Raw genomic sequence first — 21492 nt, 5'->3', positions numbered from 1 at the left:
TTTTTTGGTCTTGACACATGCCTGTCACATAGTGAGGGGTAGAGACTTAGGCGTCCACCAGGGTGGGGCAACCCACATGGCTGGGTTGTGATGCTGGATGTGGGGGAGGGGCTTGCTCCACTCTCTGCTGGATTTTGGTCACTTTCCCCCCTATGCACAAGCAAACTGGGCCCTTCTGGTGCTGATTCCCATGTGGGTCGGTTTGTGTATCTTCTAGGAGCCTGTGGGTCTCTCCAACGAACTCTCCTGTGAGGCTGGGAGTTTCTTCTGGCACCTCAACCCCCACAGGTGTTTCACTCGGTGTTTTGAGGTTTTATTTCCTGGTGCTGGGACCCTGGGTTGCACAGTCTGTCTCACTCCGCAGTTTCACCTGGTTTATCTGCATGTGTATGTGGGTCCACCTGGTCTGCCAACCACCGCCTTGCCGGGAGCACTCCCGGCCTGATCACCCAGCTGCACCCCTCCTACCAGTCTGGATGAATGTGTCTACTTTAACACCATGGTTGTCAGACTTCTATACAGTTCAATTTTCTGTCAGTACTGGTGGTTATTTTATTTCTAAATTTTTGTTGTGCAAGGAGGCACTTTGTGACTACCTATGCCTCCATCTTGGCCAGAAGTCCAGGTAACTATTTTTAATAGCACTAAAAAACCTAAAGAATATCAAGGGGTAAGTCTAACAAAAGATATATGATTGTTATTGAAGAATATTAAAATTTCTACTAAAAGAGAAAAAAACCTAATTAATTAGAAAGACATCATATTTATTAATAGCAGGACTTTAAAAAAATTTCAATTACAGATGACATTCAATATTTATGTTAGTTTCAGATGTACAGCATAGTGGTTAGACAGTTACATAATTTACAAAGCGACCTTTCGATAATTCAAGTACCCACTGGGCACCATACATAGTTATTACAATATTATGGACTATATTCCTTATTCTGGCCTTTACTTCCCTGTGGCTGTTTTGTAATTACCAACTTGTACATCTTAATCTTTTCACTTTTTCACCCAGTTCTCCAACTCCTCTCCCTTCTGGAAAACACTAATTGTTCTCTGTATCCAAGCCTATTTCAGATTTGCTTGTTCATTTATATTGTTTTTTAGACTCCACATGTAAGTGAAATCATATGGTATTTGTCTTTCTATGTCTGCCTTCTTTTCTTATCATAATACCCTCTAGGCCTATCCATGCTATCACAGATGGTGGGATTTCATTCTTTTTAAAAATTTTTATACACTTTATTGATTATGCTATTCCAGTTGTCCCATTTTTTTCTTCCCTTTATTCCCCTTCGCCCTATACCCTGCCTCCCACCATCATTCCTCCACCTTAGTTCATGTCTATGGGATGTACATGTAAGTTCTTTGGCTTCTCCATTTCCCATACTGTTCTTAACCTCCCCCTGTCTACTTTGTACCTACCATTTATGGTTCTTATTCCCTGTACCTTTTCCCCCATTTTCCCCATTCCCCCTCCCTGCTGATAACCCTCCATGTGATCTCCATTTCTGTGATTCTGTTCCTGTTCTAGTTGTTTGCTTAGTTCCTTTTTGATTTTTGTTTTTTTTTATGTTCAGTTGTTGATAGTTGTGTTTGTTGTCATTTCACTGTTCACAGTTTTTTTTTTACCTTCTTTTGCTTAGATAAGTCCCTTTAACATTTCATATAATAAGGGTTTGGTGAACTCCTTTAACATGACCTTATCTGGGAAGCATTTTATCTGCCCTTCCATTCTGAATGAAAGCTTTGTTGGATAGAGTAATCTTGGATGTATGTCCTTGACTTTCATGACTTCTAATACTTCTTGCCAGTTGTTTCTTGCCTGCAAGGTTTCTTTTGAGAAATCAGCTGATAGTCGTATGGGAACTCCTTTTTAGGAAACTGTCTCCTTTTCTCTTGTTGCTTTTAAGATTCTCTCCTTATCTTTGATCCTGGGTAATGTAATGATGATGTGGCTTGGTGTGTGTTTTCCTTGGTGCAACTTGTTTGCGACTCCCTGGGCTTCCTGGACTTCCTGGAAGTCTATTTCCTTCACCAGATTGAGGAAGCTCTCCTTTATTATGTTTTCAAATAAGTTTTCCACTTTTTGTCTCTGTCTACTCCTTCTGGCACCCCTATGATTCAGATGTTGGCATGTTTCAAGTTGTCCTGGGGGTTCCTAAGCATTTCCTCATTTTTTTGAACTCTTGTTTCTTCATTCTGTTGTGGTTGAATGTTTATCTCTTCCTTCTGGTCCAGACCATTGATTTGAGTGCTGGTTTCCTTCCCTTTACTGTTGGTTCCCTGTAAATTTTTTTTTTATTTCACTTTTTATAACCTTCACTTTTCTCTCTATTTTGTGACCATACTCAGTCATTTCTGTGAGCATCCTGATTACCAGTGTTTTGAACTTGGCATCTGATAGATTGGCAATCTCTTCATCACTTAGTTGTATTTTTTCTGGAGCTTTGATCTGTTTCTGTTTGGGCCATATTTTTTTGTCTCAGCAGGCCTGTTATGTAGTAAGTGGCAGAGCCTTAGGTGTTCACCAGGGTGGGGCATCCCATGTTGCTGCGTTGTGGGGCTGTATGTGGGGGAGGGGTCCCTTGTTGGTTGATTTATTGATGATAGGCATTCTGACAGGTATGAGGTATCTTGGCCATCTGTATATCTTCTTGTGAGAAGTGTCTATTCAGGTCTTCTGTCCATTTTTTTTTCTTTTTCCTGTTTCCCCATGAAACTAATTTTCCTCATGTTGGATTGGTATCTTACTCATCTTTCTTTCCTTAAACAGCTAGTGCAGTAGGTATAATAGGCCTTTTAAAAGGCTTACATTTTTTTTATTATTTTTTAATTGTTGTTCAAGTACAATTTTCTCCATTTTCACCCCACCATGCCCCAATCCCAACCCATCCCCACTTCCCACTCTTGAACCAACCCTCTTTGGCCTTGTCCATGTGTCCATATATGTTCCTTGATGCTCCCTCCACCTCCATTATCTCCTATTACCCTTCTCCCTCCACCTCTCTGGTTACTCTCAGATTATTCTTTATTTCAATGTCTCTGATTGTATTTTGCTTGCTTATTTATTTTGTTCATTGGAATCCACATATGAGTGAATTAATATGGTATTTGTCTTTCTCTGACTGGCTTATTTCACTTAGCAATGTGTTCAATTTGATATCAGGTAGCTTGATACCTCTGATTTTGTTGTTCTTTCTCAAAATTGTCATCGCTTTTTGGGTTCTTTTGTGATTCCATGTAATTTTTGGGTTCTTTGTTTTAGTTCTGTGAACAATGCCATTGGTATGTTCATAGAATTATGCTGACCCTTTATTCAGGTCATATAAGCTATTCAAATAATCAAAAGTCATGGATTTAAAAAATATATTTTTTGTGATAAAATAGTTTTGCCTTTTCAAAACTGCCTGTAATTTGTTGTGTTTTAAAAGGTGTGTTTTATGGTGACTGTTCTGTGTGAGCTTGAGAAGAATGCATATTTTGTTGTTGTTATCTGAAATAGTTTGTAGATGCCCATTATATTTAGTTGCTTGATGGAGGTGTTGAGCTCAACTATATCTTTACTGATTTTTTGCCTGATGGATCTGTTCAGCTGATAGAGGGTTGCTGAAGTCTGTAAGTAGGTTTTTCTGTTTCTCCATGTTTACACATATACACATTAAGGTTGTCATGTCTTAGAGAATTACCCCTTTATCATTATGTAGTGTCCTTCCTTATTCCTGATAACCTTTCCTGTTTTGCAGTCTGTTCTCTCTAAAATGAGTAATAGTATTCGTACTTCCTTTTGATTAGAGTGAGCATGGTAGTGAGCATGGTATTTTTTTTATTTATTTAGTTTTAAATTATATGTCTTCATATTTGAAGTGGCTTTCTCATTAGATACCCTGTAGTTGGACGTTATGTTTTGATATGCTCTGACAGTTTCTGTTTTTTAATTAGTGCACTTAGACCATTGACTTTTAAGGCAGTTATGGATATAGTTCAGTTAATATCTAGCATATTTATTACTGTTTTGTACTTGTTATGTTGCCCTTGTTCCTGTTTTTATTTCCATTTTTTTCTGCCTTTGATGGTTTTATTTTTTATCTTTAAATGTTTTTAATTGATTTTTTTAGAGAGAGATAGACAGACAGACATCAATTTGTTGTTCCCCTTTTTTATGCATTCATTGGTTGCTTCTTATATGTGTACTGACAGGAGATCGAACCCACAATCTTGGCATATCAGGATGATGCTCTAACCAACTGAGCTATTCAGCCAGGGCCTACCTTTTGTTGTTTTAATTGAGCATTTGCTATTTACATTTTCTCTCATTTCTTAGCATATAAGTTATAAATATATTATTTTTACTTTTTTTAGTGATTGCCCTAGAGATTGTAACATATGTATACTTACAAATAAATCACTTTCAAATAACACTGCCACTTCACAGGTAGTGTGAGTACCTGTCAATCAAATAATCCTAATTCTTCCCCCCCATCCCTTGTGTCATTCCTGTCATTCATTTCAAACACACACACACACACACCATGTTTTGCCTTGTATAATGTGTTCCCCTGTATAGTGCACACCCATGTTTTTGGCCCAAACTTTCAGAGAAAAAATCTTTTGTTTTAATTTTTAATTCAATTTTTTATTTATTTATATTTAGATACTTGTTTTTGTATTATAAAGGAATTTTAACATTTAGTTTTGAACATATTATAGTACAAGAAATTTTATGTAAGAAATAATTTCAAAACAAGAACAGATACAAGGTACAAGAAATTTTATGTACTGGTAACAAATTAGTAGTATCCATGCATAATGTACATTATTTTCCACTCAAGAATTGGGGCAAAAAACATGTGCATTATACACGGCAAAATATGGTACATGGCAGTATTTCAAACAAACTATTTTTTATCAGATGAATTCAGGATAAGAAAAACGTTTAGGGCTTTTTTTAACCTTTACTTACTCCTCCTTTGATGCTCTTTCTTTATGTAGATCTGAGTTTTTGACCTATAGTTTTCCCTGTAAAGTTCTTTTTATTTTTTTAAGAATTAAAAATCTATATTCTCCATTTGAAAGTCAACCATAATTCAAATTTGGTATTTTTTTTCTTACAGAACGATTTTATTTTTTAAGTATTTTTTATTGATTATGCTATTACAGTTTTTCCAGTTTTTCCCACTTTATCCCCCCTCCACCCTATGCTCCCAGCCCTCCAGCATTCTTCCCCCCATTCATGTCCATGGGTTGTACATATAAGTTCTTCGAGTTCTCTGTTTCCTATACCATTTTTTACCTCTCCCCATCTATTTAATGCCTACCAATTCCACAGTCAACTCTGAGTCTCAGTTTCCCCTTAAGTTAGCCCTACCTGCATGGCCTCGCCATAGGTTCTCACCTGTCTGGTTGTTCTGGATGATTTTTTCTTTAATTCCTTGGTTGTTGGAGTTCCATGCAGTTTGATTTTCTGGCACTTCTGGTTGTTTATTGATTTTATATTGGTTGTTATCCTCCTTTTGGTTGTGTGAGGAAGCAAAGGGTTTCTACCTACACTTCCATCTTGGCCAGAACTCCCCTCTGTAAAGTTCTGCTGTTTACATATATTGAATGGCAGGTCTACTGGCACAAATTCCCTCAATTTTTGTTTGAGAATGTCTTACTTCTTTTAGATTGAAGGATAATTTCATAGGCTATGGAATTTTAAGTTGCTGGGTTTTTTATTATCTTATCACTTGAAATATTTCACTCTATTCTTTTTTAGCTTGCATGGTTTCTGTGGAGAAATTGGATGTAATTCTTTGCTTCTGTCGATGAGATATTTTGTCCCTCTTTCAGGATATTTTTTCTTTATCTTTGATTTTCTTTATTTTGAAAATGTTATACCCTAGGTGTAGTTTTTCTGGTATTTGGGGGTAGAGGACATTTATCCTACTTCATGTTCTTTGAAATACCTGAATCTGTATTTTGGTATCTGACATTAATTTGGGCAAAATTCTTAGGTATTTTTTTTAAGTTTTTCTGTTCTCTTTTTGGTATTTCTGTTGCTCATGTATTAATATCTTCTGTAGTTGTCCTATTGTCTTTTGATGTTCTGGTCTGGCTTTTAAAATTTTTTTCTTTGCTTTTCAGTTTTGGGTGTTTCTTTTGAGATATCAGAAGCTCAAGATTCTTGGCTTGGCTGTGTACAGTCTACAAATGAACCTATCAAAGGCATTCTTCATTTCCATTCCAATGTTCTTGATCTCTAGCATTTTTTTTTCATGCTTTCTTAGGATTTTTATCTCTCTGCTTCCATTGTGTTTGTGTTCTTACATGCTGTTCACTTTAGCCATTAGAACCGTTAGCATATTAATCATAGTTATTTTAAATTCTTTGTCTGGTAATTCCAACATTCCTGCCATATTTAGTTTTATTCTAGCTCTGTCTCTTCAAACTTTTTTTTTTTTGCTTTGTAGTATTTTATGTTTCAGACCCTGTAACTGGTGTATTAAATTAATATGTAGATTATGACCTTTGAGTGTGCAGGCACAAGCCACTGGGGTAGGTAGGTAGCTTTCTCAGCATCTGAGCTCCCACTTTGAGGAATTAAAACCCCCTGGGTCATTTTGCTTGAAGGTACAGTTTTAATATACTCACACAAAGGAAGTAAAGACACAAGATTTATTACTTACAAATTCCAGAAGCCTGGGGGTTGGGGTGCATTGAGTTGAGGGAAGGGCAGTCCTCTGTCCAGGTCCCAGGCAGGAGCTAGAGAGCAGGGTAGTAAGCACTTATTTCTTACAAGGTTGTTGAGGCAGAGGTCACTGACTTTCCACAGGCTCGACTCTAAGTGATTGTTTTAAGGTACCCTGGAGAAAGCAAAGAGGGAACTTCTGGCAAGAATCCTAAAGTCAAGTCCTTATGTAACTGTCCATACTCTGGACAGTGTGAGCAGGGTTGTCATACTGTAAAATGCCTAGGCAGCAACTCAAAATAGCTTTTTTCTCATCACAATTGACCCTGTGATGCCTAGGCCTTAGTCTTTAGGGGAAATCATGGGCACTGTCTAGATGGTGGAGATATTAACAGCCACTGGCAGGGTTTTGGTCACCTAGCATATGAAACATTTGAGTAAAGTAAAAATGCCAATCAAGAACATCAGTAGATGACGGATAGTTTGAAGTCCTGTTTGTAACCATCCCCATATTTGTTGGGTTGCAGCCAAGAAAAAAATCAAGGCCCATGGATAAGGTTATGGTAGGTATTTGATTAAAAACTTGGGTGAGATTATGGAATACTGGTACATGTTCGGCCATCTTTTATAAATTTATTTTGTCCAGAATTATTAATATACATGCAGCAAGTGGTATACTTAAAATGTGTTTCTCTTTCCTTGACCAATCAGTAATCTAAAGCCAAACGGTTATCTAAAATTCTCTGCACTGAAGAAGCATGTTTTTGTTGCATTATATTACACTTTAGAGTAACAGCTTAGTATGCTCAGCCAATGTAGGTGACAGGTTGGTGTTTGCCTCAATAATTTGTTCTTATGTGCCTATTGTGATATGTAACCCAGTTCCTGTAAGAAATAGTAGCAGACAGACCTATTTCCAGCATAATGGGGGTGTATACCACATCCTTTTCATGTGATAGACAGAAAAAGAGATGGATTGAGGGTCCTGTTTACTGATTTGTGTAAGTGTGGTGACAAGTAGACTAAAGTACATTGATATGAATATACAGGACTTCTCTGGACTAGCAAAGAAGTTGAGCGGAAGAGAAGTGCACATATGGAGAACCACAAATGTGTAATGGACCCAGGGCCCTAGATGCGCAGTGGTCACTAACTGATTGGGGAAGCTGATGTAATTTAGGGTTCCCCCTGAGTGACTAGACTGTGAGGCTCAGTGCTTTGGGGATTATGCTCCTTGGGACATGGTGTAGGTCATGTTCTTCTTTGTGATGGATGCCTGGGCACATCCAGAAGATTATAAAGCACTTGTGGTACTCCTGCCAAATGCCACATACTGTATGGCAAGTGTACTGCATGGAAGTAGTTAAGCCCCACAGAGAGTATCTGGGAAAGCTGCAGGATTGAATGGTGTGCCTTCTCTTAGGCAAATGGAGGCAGTGTTAAAAGCTCAACCAGGGCGCTGACTGATGTGGCTCAGTTGGTTGGGCATCATCCGGCAAAGCGCAAGGTTGGTGGTTGGATTCCCAGATAGGGCACATGCCTGGGTTGTGGGTTCAGGTCCTGGTTGGGGCATGCGTGAGAGACAGTCAATTGATGATTCTCTCACATTGATGTTTCTCTCTCTCTCTCTGTCCCCCTACCCTCCCTCTCCCCCTTCCTTCCCCTAGCTCTAAAACTAAATAAATCTTTTTTAAAAAATCAGCCAGGTAGGCCAATAAGGTGGGGGAAAGTTTTTGTTGAGCTTGCTAATGTGCCTAGTAATTATCGCAGTCGCCCAAAATGAGCTCTGGTTCCTGCCGATTGTGTAAAAATGGTAGACTCACTACAATCTACCAAAAGTCAGCCCCTGATACACAGTTTGAAGAGAGAAAGAAAATAACTATTAATAATTCTGGACTGTTAGAGGTCTTGAATGGGAGGATTGTAGAGTCCTGAGTGGTGATGGTAGGAAAGGGTCTGCTTAGGGTGAGGTAGACAGGTGACCCTGTGGTTGTGATCCTGGAGGGTGTGTCAGGGTGGGGGTGCTGTGGTGATGATAGCATCTACAGCATGGTAGAGGTCCTCCTAACAGAAATTAAATTCACTAACCCTCAGTAGGGTGCAAAATGTGGACCCATCTAATGGGTGTAGTGAGGGCAAGCAACTAAGTAAGCTGTTTAAAGGGGGAACCCCATAAGGTTATGAGACTTGACATGTATCTTGGTTTTCTAAAGACCAAGAGTCAGTGGAGAACAGCCTAGAAGTCTCAGTACCACCTCACACTTGAATAGAAAGTGTTGTAGTAAGCAAGACATTGTATTCTTCATTTCTGACTGGTTATGTTTTATGGTTTCTCTGTCCTTTTTTGTTTACTCTCTCTCTCCCTTTGTTGGGGTTCTCACTTAGTAGCTTATCCATTCTTCCCCTAAGTTTCTTGAGCATCCTTATAACTATTTTTTTAAACTCTGTATCTAATAGATTGCCTCTATTTCATTTAGCTCTTTTTGTGGGTGTTTTTTAGCTTTCTCCTGTTCTTTTATTTGGGGCATTTTTTAAATATATTTTATTAATTATGTATGCTATTACAGTTGTCCCATTTCCCCCCTTTATACCCCTCTACCCTGCGCACCCCCTTCCACCTGCATTCCCCCCTTTCAGGGCATGTCCATGGGTCATACAAATAAGTTCTTTGGCTTCTACATTTCCTATACTATTCTTAACCTCCCCCTGTCTATTTTGTACCTACCATTTATGCTACTTATTCACTGTACCTTTTCCCCCTCTCTTCCACTCCCCCACTGATAACCCTCCATATGATCTCCGTTTCTATGGAGATCATGTTCCTGTTCTAGTTGTTTACTTAGTTTGTTTTTGTTTTTAGGTTCGGTTAATAACTGTGAGTTTGTTGTCATTTTACTGTTCATATTTTTTAGCTTCTTTTTCTTAGATAAATCCCTTTAACATTTCATTTAACAAGGGCTGGGTGATGATGAACTCCTTTAACTTGACCTTATCTGGGAAGCACTTTACTGCCCTTCCATTTTTAATGAAAGCTTTGCTGGATAGAGCAATCTTGTATGTAAGTTCTTGCCTTCCATGACTTGGAATACTTCTTTCCAGCCCCTTCTTCCCTGCACGGTCTCCTTTCAGAAATCAGCCGACAGTCTGATGGGAACTCCTTTGTAGATAATTGTCTCCTTTTCTCTTGCTGCTTCTAGGATTCTCTCCTGCATTTTAATCTTGGGTAATGTAATTATGATGTGCCTTGATGTGTTCCTCCTTGGGTGCAACTTCTTTGGGACTCTCTGAGCTTCCTGGACTCCCTAAAAGTCTATTTCCTTCAGCAGATTGGGAAAGTTCTCCTTCATTATGTTTTCGAATAAGTTTTTTCTTGCTCTTCCTCCTCTCCTTCTGGCACCCCTATGATTCTGATTTTAGAACGTTTAAAGATGTCCTGGAAGTTCCTAAGCTTCTCATTTTTTCAAATTCTTGTTTCTTCATTCTGTTCTGGTTGAATGTTTCTTCCTTCTGGTGCAGACTGTTGATTTGAGTCCTGGTTTCCTTCTCGTCACTGTTAGTTCCCTATAGATTTTTCTTTATTTCACATAATGCAACCTTCATTGCTGCCTGGGTCTTTTTTTACGCTGTTGAAGTATCCAATGAGTTCCTGGAGCATCCTGATAACCAGTGTTTTGAACTATGCATTTGATAGGTTGGCTATCTCTTTGTTGCTTAGTTGTAGTTTTTCTGGAGCTTTGAACTGTTCTTTCATTGGGACGTTTTTTTCAGCACACGTGTTATGTAGTAAGAAGCGGAGCCTTAGGTGTTCACCAGGGTGGGGGAACCCACGTTGCTGCGTTGTGACGCCATATGTCAAGGAGGGGTCCAAGAGGGAATAGTGTTGCTTACTCTGCTCTCTGCCGGTTTTCAGTCACTTCCCCCACTACCCACAATCAAATTGGGCCCTTCTCGTACTGATTCCCTGGTGGGTGGGTTTGTGTATGTTCTAGGACTCTGTTAGTCTCCCCAACAAATTCTCCTATGAGGCTGTGAGTTTCTTCTGCTGTACCTCAACCCCCACAGGTGTTTTCAGTGAGAGGTTTGAGGCTTTATTTCCGGTACTGGAACCCTGGTTGCATGGTCTTTCTCACTCCCTAGTTGTCTTCCTGGTTTATCTGCATGCGAATGTGGGACCACCCAGTCTGCAAGCCACCACTTCGCTGGGTCTGCCAGCCACCTTTCCTGCCTATTTGGGGCATGTTTTATGTCTCCCCATTTTGGCTGCTTCTCTGTATTTTTGTGTTAGGTAGATCTACTATGTCTCCACTCTTGGTATGGTGGCCTTATGTAGTAGGTATCCTCTGGGTCTCAGTGCTGTAGAGTCTGATCACCTGAGCTAGTTGCTCCAGGAGTGTTTCTTGTGTGGACTTTGTGAGCCCTCTTGTTGTAGTTTAGTCTCAACTGCTTTTGGTCCATCCATGGGTAGGAGATCCTCTGGCTGTCTGGCTGGCTATGAGTTTTGACCGCCTCCCCCAACCACAGTGTACAAGTGGCTGTGCAGGTTCTGGTGCATGCTGAGATCTCCCTTTGTGTAGTCACTTGTGGAACTAATTTGGTCATTCCCTGATCGGGCCTATAGCCTGCCACCAGGGTATGTTGGTTTTCAAGCCTTATGGGAGAGCCTCCAATGCAGATCAATGTCAGAAGTTGCCTGTGACCAGCCTGTGACCAGCCCTGGGCTATCTGTTTGGAGCTACAAAGTGATCCCACAGTTTGGGGCTACCTCTGCTGCGCCTGGGTATGTGTGGGAGTTGCCCAGCTGCATACCAAGGCCCTGAAAGAGCCTCTGGCAGTATGGGAGTTCCATAAGATAGGTTCTCAGAGAGTCACCAGGTAGGGGCAAGTGGTGGTCACCAGGTTGATACAGATTCAAAGTGTCAGTGCTGAGTATGAGGTCACTCAACAAAAATCTCAGTCAGTGTACACCAAGGCCAGCTGTCACCTGCAGATCTTTTAGGTGGGGTGGGGCCTCATGCAGTCATCAGCATGAGGCCAGCTGAGTTTATCAGGGTAAAACAGGTCAAGGTTTTGATTACATAGAAGGAAGTCTCTGCACAGAGCAGTGGTGCCAAGTGGTGCCAGTTGTCGAAGGAAAAAAGGCCCTCACCTTAGAGCCATGCAACTTAAGTCTCTCCCTGTGCATCTCTGCCATCCCCTGAATCTACCCAGACCTGGAGAACCTTCCAAGAAAGACTGCACTGTGGTCCCAGCCTAGTTTTAGCCAGCTGACTCTTCCACAGGGCAGGGCAGGCAGGGCCACAGGGAGTTGGGATGGTAGGTCTAGTCCTCAAGCTAGGAAAGATGACTTCTGCGGGTGGTGTGGGAGAGGAACTCAGTACAGGAACCTTGGCAGCTGTTTATTTGGCCCTCTCCCCAAAGCCACACAACCCACTCTCTCCCTGTATGACTCCGGTCTGCTCTGAGCCACCTTCCCTCCACTGACAGACATAATCCTAGCTGATTTTCACATCCTGATGTTATATGGGCTCTTCCTTTGTGCTTTGATCTTCCAGGCTGAGGAGCCTAGCACATGTTTGAACCCTGTTGCTCCTTATAGGAGGATCTTTGCACCTGAGATTATCCCTCTGGATCCTCAGCTACCACACATGGGTGCAGGACCTGCCAAATTTGAGTCTCCACCTTTCTCACCAGTCTTAGTGTGGCTTTTTCGGTAAATCCTTGGTTATAAGACTTCTGTTCATCTAGTCTACAGTTGGTTATTCAGGTGGAGTGTTCTATAATTAAGTTATAATTCTGGTTTAGTTCTGGGAGGAGGTGAGTGTAACTTCTAATCTACCACAATCTTGTTATTAGTTTTGTCCTGTGGTGTTTAATTAATTGTCTTTTAAAGAAGCTCAACATTTTATTTTGAAGTAAATGTAAGATTCATAGTCAGTAGTAAGAAATAACATGGATAGATACTTTTATTCTTTACCCAGTTTCTACCAATGGTAGTATCTTGCTAACCTATAATAACATATTGTAAACAGGATATTGGCACTGATGCCGTCAGGATGCTTAGCATTTACATTAGTACAAATGTCCTTTATGTTGCTCTCTAACAACTACACCCACTTATCTCTAGCTCTTACCCCTTTCTTAACCTGGTAGTCATTAATCTCCTCTCTATAATTTTGTCATTTCAAGAATGTCATATAAATGAAACCATATATTATGTAACCTTTGGTATTAGCATTTTTCATTGAGTGTAATTCTTTAGAGAATATTTAAGTTGTTGAGTGTATCAATAGTTTGTTTCTTTGTATTGCTCTGTAGTGTTCCATGGTATAGAGGTTACCAGTTTGTTTAAAAATTCACCTATTGAATGATATTTTGGTTGTTTCCCAGTTTTTGGTTATTACAAATACAGCTGCTGTAAACATGTGCATATTTTTGGTGAACATATGTCTTTATTTTGGTGGGATAAATGCGCAGGAGTGCTGTTGGTGGGTCATATGGCAGTTGTAATGTTTAGTTTTTTAAGAAACTGCCACACCATTTTTTAGGTTGGTTGTACCATATTACACTCCCACCAGTGATGTGTGATTCCATTAATCCACAGCCTCACCTACATTTCATATTGTCACGACTTTTTATTTTAGCCATTCTGATAGGTTTGTAGTGACATTTCATTGTGCCTTCAGTTTGCATTTTCTTTTCTTTCTTTCTTTTTAGTTTATTGACCTTAAAGAGAGAGAGGAATGGGGGGAGAGAGAGATTTTTGTTTCACTTATTTATGCATGTATTGGTTGATTCTTTTATGTGTCCTGACTGTAGATTGAATCTGCAACCTTGGTGTAATAGGACAACACTTTAACCAACTGAGCTATCTGATCAGGGATGCATTTTCTTAATGCATTAATCATGTTGAACATCTTTTCATGACGTTATTTCCCTTCTCTATCCTTGTTAGTGAAGTATATATGGGTTTTTTGCCCATTTTTCTGATGGAATTCTCTTTTTTTTAACTGTTAGGTTTTAAGGGTTCTTTGTATATATTAGATACAAGTCTTTTATTGAATATGAGATTTGCAAATATTTTCTTCCAGTTGGTAGTTGGGTAGAGGGCCACCTCATTATTGCTGAATAAGAATGAAGATCCAGTTTTCCTGCGTGGTCTCCAGTAACACCACAGGGAGGGAAATAAGTTCTGGGCTCCTGCATGGTCTGTGCTCCTCACTTAGACTTTACTGGTATGGGTAGGGTGAGGCCACATTTTTTTCCTATGGTGTGTGGCTGGAATAGATCCATTTTTGTCTAAAAGTTTTCTGTCTTGCTAGACTTCACCTTTACTGGTTTTTTAGCTAATAAGAGAAAGTTTTGTTAGAACTTTTGTCTGTGCCCTTTGTTTTTGGGCTGCTGGCTTTTTCAGATCCACATCGGTGGTACATGAGGTAAAAAAGAGAACCCAGGGATCTCACTACCATGTCCTTCTTCAGGTGCCAAGGTCCCTAGCCAGTCTGCCTTCATTTCTACATCTTTCAGATTCTTAGTATGTTTTATGTATGATGTTCAGGATTTTTGGTTGGACTTAGCAGGTAGAATAGGGCAAAATCACATCTACTCCATTATGCCAGAAGTGACAACATATTTTTAAATATTTTTATGTAATATCAAGTATGGCTATATCATCCAATAGAATGCCAAGTCACGACTTTATAGGTAAAACTCTGAAATCTCAAAGAAAACTTACATTTATGGTAGCATTGGATACTAATCTTCAATCGTAGGGGAAAGAGGTACTAATTCTTTTTTCTTTTCTAAGTGGTAAGATATTAGGGTGTAGGCTAGATTTCTCCAACAAAGAAACCCAAAAATACAATGACTCAAATAAGGTAGAATTTTATTTTTCATTTATGTGATAGTTTGGGGTTTTTTTTAACATGATAGTTTAGGGTAGGAACAGAAGCAAGCTCCCTGAGGTTATCCAAGGACCCAAGCTGGGTGGGTAGTTGAGTCATCCTTTTACATGGCTTCCAAGATTATTCTAGATATCACCTATTTCAATTGGCAATAGTAATGGTGATTGTAGTGATGGTGGTAGTAGGTTGAATGTGGAAGTCTAGAACTTAATTTTTTTAAGGACAAGTAGCAAACTTGTACTTAACGGCTTTTGCTCATATCTCATTGATCTAAACCTAGTCATATAGTTATTCCTGCCTTCAAATGAAACTAGAACTATCTGCAGCTTAGTGGCTATGGGACCAGAAAAAGCTGTGGTATGGAATTGTGATTACTGAAAGAAAAATGGTGAGAATACTGGGGACAGCAGTAGTCTGCTGTTGTTACTTTTCTGAACAGTTTGCAGAAGAAATTAGCTGCATGGTCTTGGTCATCTTGGGCCATTTTATTATATAGTTAACTGTCTTATTCTTGTTGTCCTTACCTGTTTTATTATAAAACATCAACAAAATGATTTTTGTATAAATATTAGTACTACTTCAAGTAAAATCTTATTTATATTTTCTAGGGGTTGCAGAGTCCACGGGGAATAGGATGCAAGCCAGAAGCTCTGTGTAGTCATGTTATTATTGAGAGCCATGAAAAAGGATGTTTCAGGACTCTCTCTTCCAAACAACCACAGCTGGACAGCCATCCCTGTGTCTTCAGATCAGCTGAACCCTTAGAAATTATCAGAAGACAACGGAGCCCATTATCATGGAGACCCAGACACATCAACCTTTCCAAATCACTAGACCAGAGCAACCCCCACTTCAAAGTTTGGAATTCCTTGCCGTTACAAAATCATTCCCCATTTCAAAACTTTACAGGTGACGACTTCAGAATTACCAAGGATTTTCGAATGCCATTTCGTGAAAAGATGGACCCTTGGCTGTCAGAATTAGTAGAACCTAATTGTTTGCCACCTGAAGAAATGGATTGTCATTCTTCATCACAAATGCTGCCCCCAGAATCCATGAAAAAGTTTACCTCCATCACTTTTTCATCTCACCGACATTCTAAATGCTTTTCAGATTCCTCTGTTCTTAAGGTTGGTGTTACTGAAGATAGCCAGTGTTCTGGAACATCTGTAGGGGTATTTAATTCTCATTCCACTGAAGAGCAGAGTCCTCCTAGAGATCTAAAACAGAAAACTTCTTCCTCATCATTATTTAAAATCATTAGTCATTCACCAGATAAAGCTGTGACTATTTTAGCAGAGAGTAGTAGCCAAGGCCAAAAATTATCTGCTGAGCATTCCCACCAAGAAGAGAAACTTTTAGAAAAACCAGATTTTAAAGGCAATCATTCTGAGCCCAGTACCAATACAAATTGTAGCAAATTCAAAGAAGTCCATTTCTCTGATAACCATACTCTCATTAGCATGGGCAGACCAAGTTCCACACTAGGAGTAGAAGAGAAGAATGTAACTTTAACTCCAAATCCTCCACATATATTTCTTGAACAACAAGAGCTCTTTGAACAAAGCAAAGCCCCACATTCAGATCACTATGTTAGAAAACACCATTCTCCTCCTTCTCAACATCAGCATTATGTGATTCCAAACCTTCCTTGTCACATTTTTCTTGAAAACCGAGAACCCTTGGAACAAAGCAAAACCCCACATGTAGACCATCAGATGAGAGAACACCACTCTCCCCTTCCTCAAGGTGAGGATTATATAGCTTCAGACCTTCCTTCTTCCATTTTTCTTGAACAACGTCAGCTCTTTGAACAAAGCAAGGCCCCAGATATAGATCACCACATTAAAAAACAATATTCCCCTCTTCCTCAAGATCAGGATTGTGTAGTAGAAAACAGTGGTCAACATAAGCCTAAATCACACATTTCTAACATAAATGTTGAAACTAAGGTCAATAATGTGGCCTCCCAATCAGCCCCAAATCAACGTACATTAGTAATATCTCCTGCATCTACTCCACCTTCAAACAGAAAAGCACTTTCTTGTGTGCATATAACTATTTCCCCCAAGACTTCTTCCAGCTTGGATAACAGAGCCTTAGATAAAAGATTTCTTTCATTGGATCCTGCTTCTAAAACAAGGATGAATAGTGAGTTTAATCCTGACCTACAAACTATATCTTCAAGAATATTGGGACCAACCTCCAAATTACTGATCAGTAAACCTGTACCACATGATCAAGAATCTTTAGGTTTTCTAGGACCTAAATCTTCACCGGACTTTCAAGTCAAACAGTCTCTTCAAGATGGTAATACTGGCACTAAAGACTTGAAAACCAGACCTTTTCAAAATAGCCAGATAGTAACATCAAGGCAAACACAAGTGAACTTTTCAGATTTGGAAGAATATTCCAATCCAGAAGGGACTTCAATATCTGCAGATCGGTGAGTCTCATTGTGATGACAAGCAAGCTGATGGAATTTGTCATAAAGGGTTTTAAATAACTAAGCAAATGTAAGTTTCTGGGGGGAAGCAATATGATTCTCTTAAGGGAGATTATATCTGATAAATCTGCTAGAAGTTTTTCCAGGGATAAATATCAAAGTAAAAAAGAATACCAGAAAGTAACTTGGCTTCAACTATTTAAAACATTGAATTACTTTGAGAAGAATCTTTGATCGTGCAGTGGTACAAGTTATCAATTCCTCATTGTGTTAGAGACATGCTGAAGACCAGGCTTTCGGGGGGATGCATGTGCATGCTTGCTCTCCTGCACATTCTCTCTTCCCTTCTCTCTCCCTCTCTTTTCATTTCCATTTCATGATTTACCTCAAATATTTAGTATAAACAATGTCAAAAGGTAACTTTCCAGTGGAGAAGTATGGCAGACATCACTTTAGCCAAATAATCAAAGTTAACATTACCAGTAATGCATAATGTTCTCTCTCATGTGATGCCCTACTTCATAATGTATTGTAATGAAAGAAATCCAGTTCGGGGGAGAAATACATTAGATTTATATTATTTAGCCTAATTTTAAGGCTCATTAATTCAGTTTTACATTAGTCTCTTACAAGAGACTAATAACTTTCTGTTATGGCTAAACAGAACCACCCTGTACATTTAATGTTTTCATCTTAGAGTTGGAAAGCCAGCATGTCACAGTTAGCCTTGGAAAGGAGAAAGGGAAAAAATGTTTTTCAATATCCACATGTAGTAGTCTCGGCAATGAGAGACTTAAACATGTTATATCATTTAACACTCATGATAACCCTACAGGGTAGATGGTGGTATCCATGTTTACACTCTGGGAAACTGAGACATAGACATTGCTACTTTGTCAGCAAACAGCATTGTCTCAAATAATGCTGTTTGTAAGCAGCAGTTTGGGCATTCAAATGTAAGTTTAATCAAAGCAAGAATTTGTTTACCACATTATACTGTCTCTCCAAATCTTGAACCCTACTTCCAGCTCTTCTACCAACTATCTTCTTGGACAAGTCATTTAATATCTTTGGCACTCATGTGGATGATGGTGGAAGGGAAAGGGTTTCTATCCTGAAGGTCCCTTCAGCTCTAAAAGTTAATGATTTGAGAATTGAATTGGGGCAAAACAAACAAATGGTGAATCTGTAGTTTCAATATTGTAAATAGTAAGGTGCAGTAGAAACCACTATTGATAATTTTTTTGAAAATTGTTTAGAAATTAAAAGATTGACAAATTTATATATAATATTTAAACTCATCAAAGTGATAAAATACTTATTGGAGTTGAGTTCCTTTAATGAGAAGTAAATTATAATTATAAATATGAACTATTAATAATGCCTTTTGTTCAAAATGTACTAAATGCCAGGCATCGTAGTGGTTGCCTATATCATTCTTTTTATTCAGTATAATCAGAGATAGATAGTATTACTTCAATTATAGATTTAAAAGGCCTAATACTTAAAGAAATTAACTGTTTTACCTGACATTGCATGGCATTAAGTGTTGGAGGTAGCATTTGAACCTAGGTGTGTCTGACTCCAGAGTTCATACATAATTCAAACTATGTATATAGTCATATACCACATAATGACGTTTAGCTCACTGATGGATGGCATATTTGACAGTGGTCTAACAAGATTATAATGGAGCTAAAAAATTCTTATTGCCTGATGATATCTGTAACTCCAGATGATTTGCCAAAGATGAGGTTTCAAGAATAACAAACTTGTGGTTGAGATGACAAACTGTAACCTGGGTATGAGTGAGGATGACATTGAGGAATTCATAGAAGAATTGACTAATTCTTCAGGAATTAGTGGAGTTGTTGGAACTGGAAAAGGAATGCTTAACTGAAGAGGCAAGAGAAAGTAAGACTGCAGAAGAAAAGGAATTCCTAGAAAATGTACAGTGAAAGTTTTAGCAGAAGCTTTTGCAGACCTCAACAAGCTCCTTAAAAATTTTTGAAAATATGGGCCTCGAGGCTGAAATGTTTTCATTCCTAGAAAGGAGTATTCATGGTGCATTATCTCCTTACGAGCAAATATATGATGAAAAAAAAAAAACAGCAAAGCAAACCACCATGGACATATTTCTGAAAAGAGTCCCACCTCTTCAGAAGAGCCTCAGGCAGGTCCTTCAGGAGGTAGTCCAAAATGCATTATTATCATAGGAGGTGCCCATTATTGCCCCCAAAGGCCTTCCAGTGGGACACAATGTAGAACTGGAAGATAGTTATACTGATGATTCTGACCCTGTGTAGGCCTAGGCTAATGTGTATGTCTGTGTCTTTTAAAAGTCTTAAAATAAAAAATTATATGAATAGGAAAAGGTTATAGAATAAAGATACGAAGAAAAATATTTTTGTACAGCTGTACAATATTTGTTTGTATTTTTTAAGCTGTGCTGTTACAAAAGAGTCAAAATTTTAAAAAGTAAAGAAGTTCAGTAAGCCCAAGTTAATTTATTATTGAAGAAAGAAAAGTTTTAAAAATAAATTTAGTGTAGTTTAAGTATACAGTGTGTATAAAGTCTATAGTAGTGTACAGTAATATTCTAGGTCTTCACATTCACTCACTGACTCACCCAGGGCAAGTTCCAGTCCTATAAACTCCATTCGTGGTAATTGCCCTGTGCATGTGTACCATTTTACATCTTTTATACCATATTTTTACTGTACCTTTTCTGTCTTTAGATATGTTTAGACACACAAATACTTAGCACTGTATTACAGTTGCCTACAGTATTTAATACGGTAACATGCTGTGTAGACTTACAGCCCAGGAAGAATAGGCTATACCATATAGCATGTGTAGTAGGCTATACCACCTAGGTTTGGGTAAGTGCACACTCTATGATATTCACACAACAACAAAATCACCTAAGGATTCATTTCTCAGAATGTACCCCCGTTATTATGCAAGGTATGATTTTGTGTGTTTGTATGGATAAAACATACAAGTATTAAATATTTTAAAAAATTTTTATTTTGAGATAATTTTCAACTTAAAGAGGAGTTGCAAAGGATAGTTGAGTCCCTGTACTATCTATTGATGTGTGTAACATATTTACCTGAAATATAGCAACTTAAAACAATATTATCCCAACGTTTCTGTGGGTCTGAAATCCAGGCATAGCTCAGCTGGGTGTTTTGGGCTCAGGGTCTCTCACAAGGTTGCAAACAAGGTATTGGCTGTAGCTGTGGTCTCATCTCAAGGCTTGATTGAGAGGATATGCATCCAAGCTTGCTTATGTGACTGTTGGCAAGAAACATCAGTTCCTTCCTTCTATAAGTCTGCTCCAATATGAAAGCTAAGTTTTCCTCAAATGAGCAAAGCAAGTAAGAATGCAAAAGAGGGTGCCTGAGGCAAAAGCCACAGTTTTTTTTTGTAACCTAATCTTGGAAGTGAATCTCACCAATTCTGCCACATTCTTTTTGGTAGAAATGAATCACTATTTTTAGCCCACCCTGGAGGGTTAGGGATTACACAGGGGTATGAACACCAGGAGGCAGTGATTATTGGGGAATATCAGGTTGCCAGTATTCCTTTTACAGAAGTTTCTGCTTATGTTAACATCTTATAATAACATTATGACCACAAAACATTTACCAAAACCAGGAAAGTATCCTTCATACAAAATTATAGCTAAATTATAGATAGATTTGGATTTTACCTGGTTTTTCCACAAATGAACCACCTCTGTTTCAGATCCAATCTAAGAGCTTGCATTCTAGTTGTCATATCTCCTTAGTCTCCTCCAACCTGTGTCAATTTCTCAGTCTTTCCTCGTTTTTCATGACCTTGCCACTTTGAAGAGAATTGATTAGTTATTTTAGAGAAAGTATTTTGATTTGGCTGTGTGATACTGTCTCAAGATTAGATTGAGCTTAGGCATTTTTTAAAATTGAATTCTAAGTGAGAAAGAAAAACATCTGATTTGTTGTTCCAAACTGAGTTACCCAGCCATGGCCAGGGTTAGGCATGTTTAATGTACTTTATCAGGGAGCACATTATATTGACATGCATTGTGGGTGATATTGACATGCATTATGCATTAACCATGATCACTGAGTAAAGTGGTATCTACCAAAATTCTCCACTGTTCTACATATTTATAAATTCCCACAAGACATTATTACTGTTCCTTGTTTATTCCATTAAATATATGTGAAATACAGTATATAATTATATGTATATATAAAAGGTGTATATGTATGTATATGTACATGTATATGATACTCATTAAGTGCTCTTTATTATTCTTTACTCTTTGCAGTTCTTTACTTTGTTGGATCATTTAACTTTAGCCTAAAAAAATTTTCTTTTGGTATTTCCTGAGGTCTGTTGGGGAATTAGTTCCTTTTTATTTATTTCTATTTTAAAATAGATTGTAATTTTCTGTTGAGATTCTTTATATTTTTTAT

General features: G+C 38.4%; 1 protein-coding gene across 8 annotated transcripts in view; it reads left to right on the top strand.

The window, feature by feature from the left end:
- Nucleotides 1–21492, top strand: part of ALMS1 (ALMS1 centrosome and basal body associated protein) — a 171750-nt gene that overhangs the window by 67113 nt on the left and 83145 nt on the right. For all 8 annotated transcript variants that reach the window (XM_045827151.1, XM_045827157.1, XM_045827155.1 and 5 more), the window contains one exon: nucleotides 15186–17023. In XM_045827151.1, the coding sequence (XP_045683107.1) occupies nucleotides 15186–17023 (1838 nt within the window). The remainder of the gene's footprint in view (nucleotides 1–15185; nucleotides 17024–21492) is intronic.

The sequence above is a fragment of the Phyllostomus hastatus genome, unplaced genomic scaffold, assembly GCF_019186645.2.
Source record: "Phyllostomus hastatus isolate PE091 unplaced genomic scaffold, TTU_PhHast_1.1 phas_scaffold_78, whole genome shotgun sequence".
Lineage (NCBI taxonomy): Eukaryota > Metazoa > Chordata > Mammalia > Chiroptera > Phyllostomidae > Phyllostomus > Phyllostomus hastatus.
The sequence above is the reverse complement of the archived record's forward strand: the minus strand, read 5'-3'. Positions and strand labels throughout refer to the sequence as shown.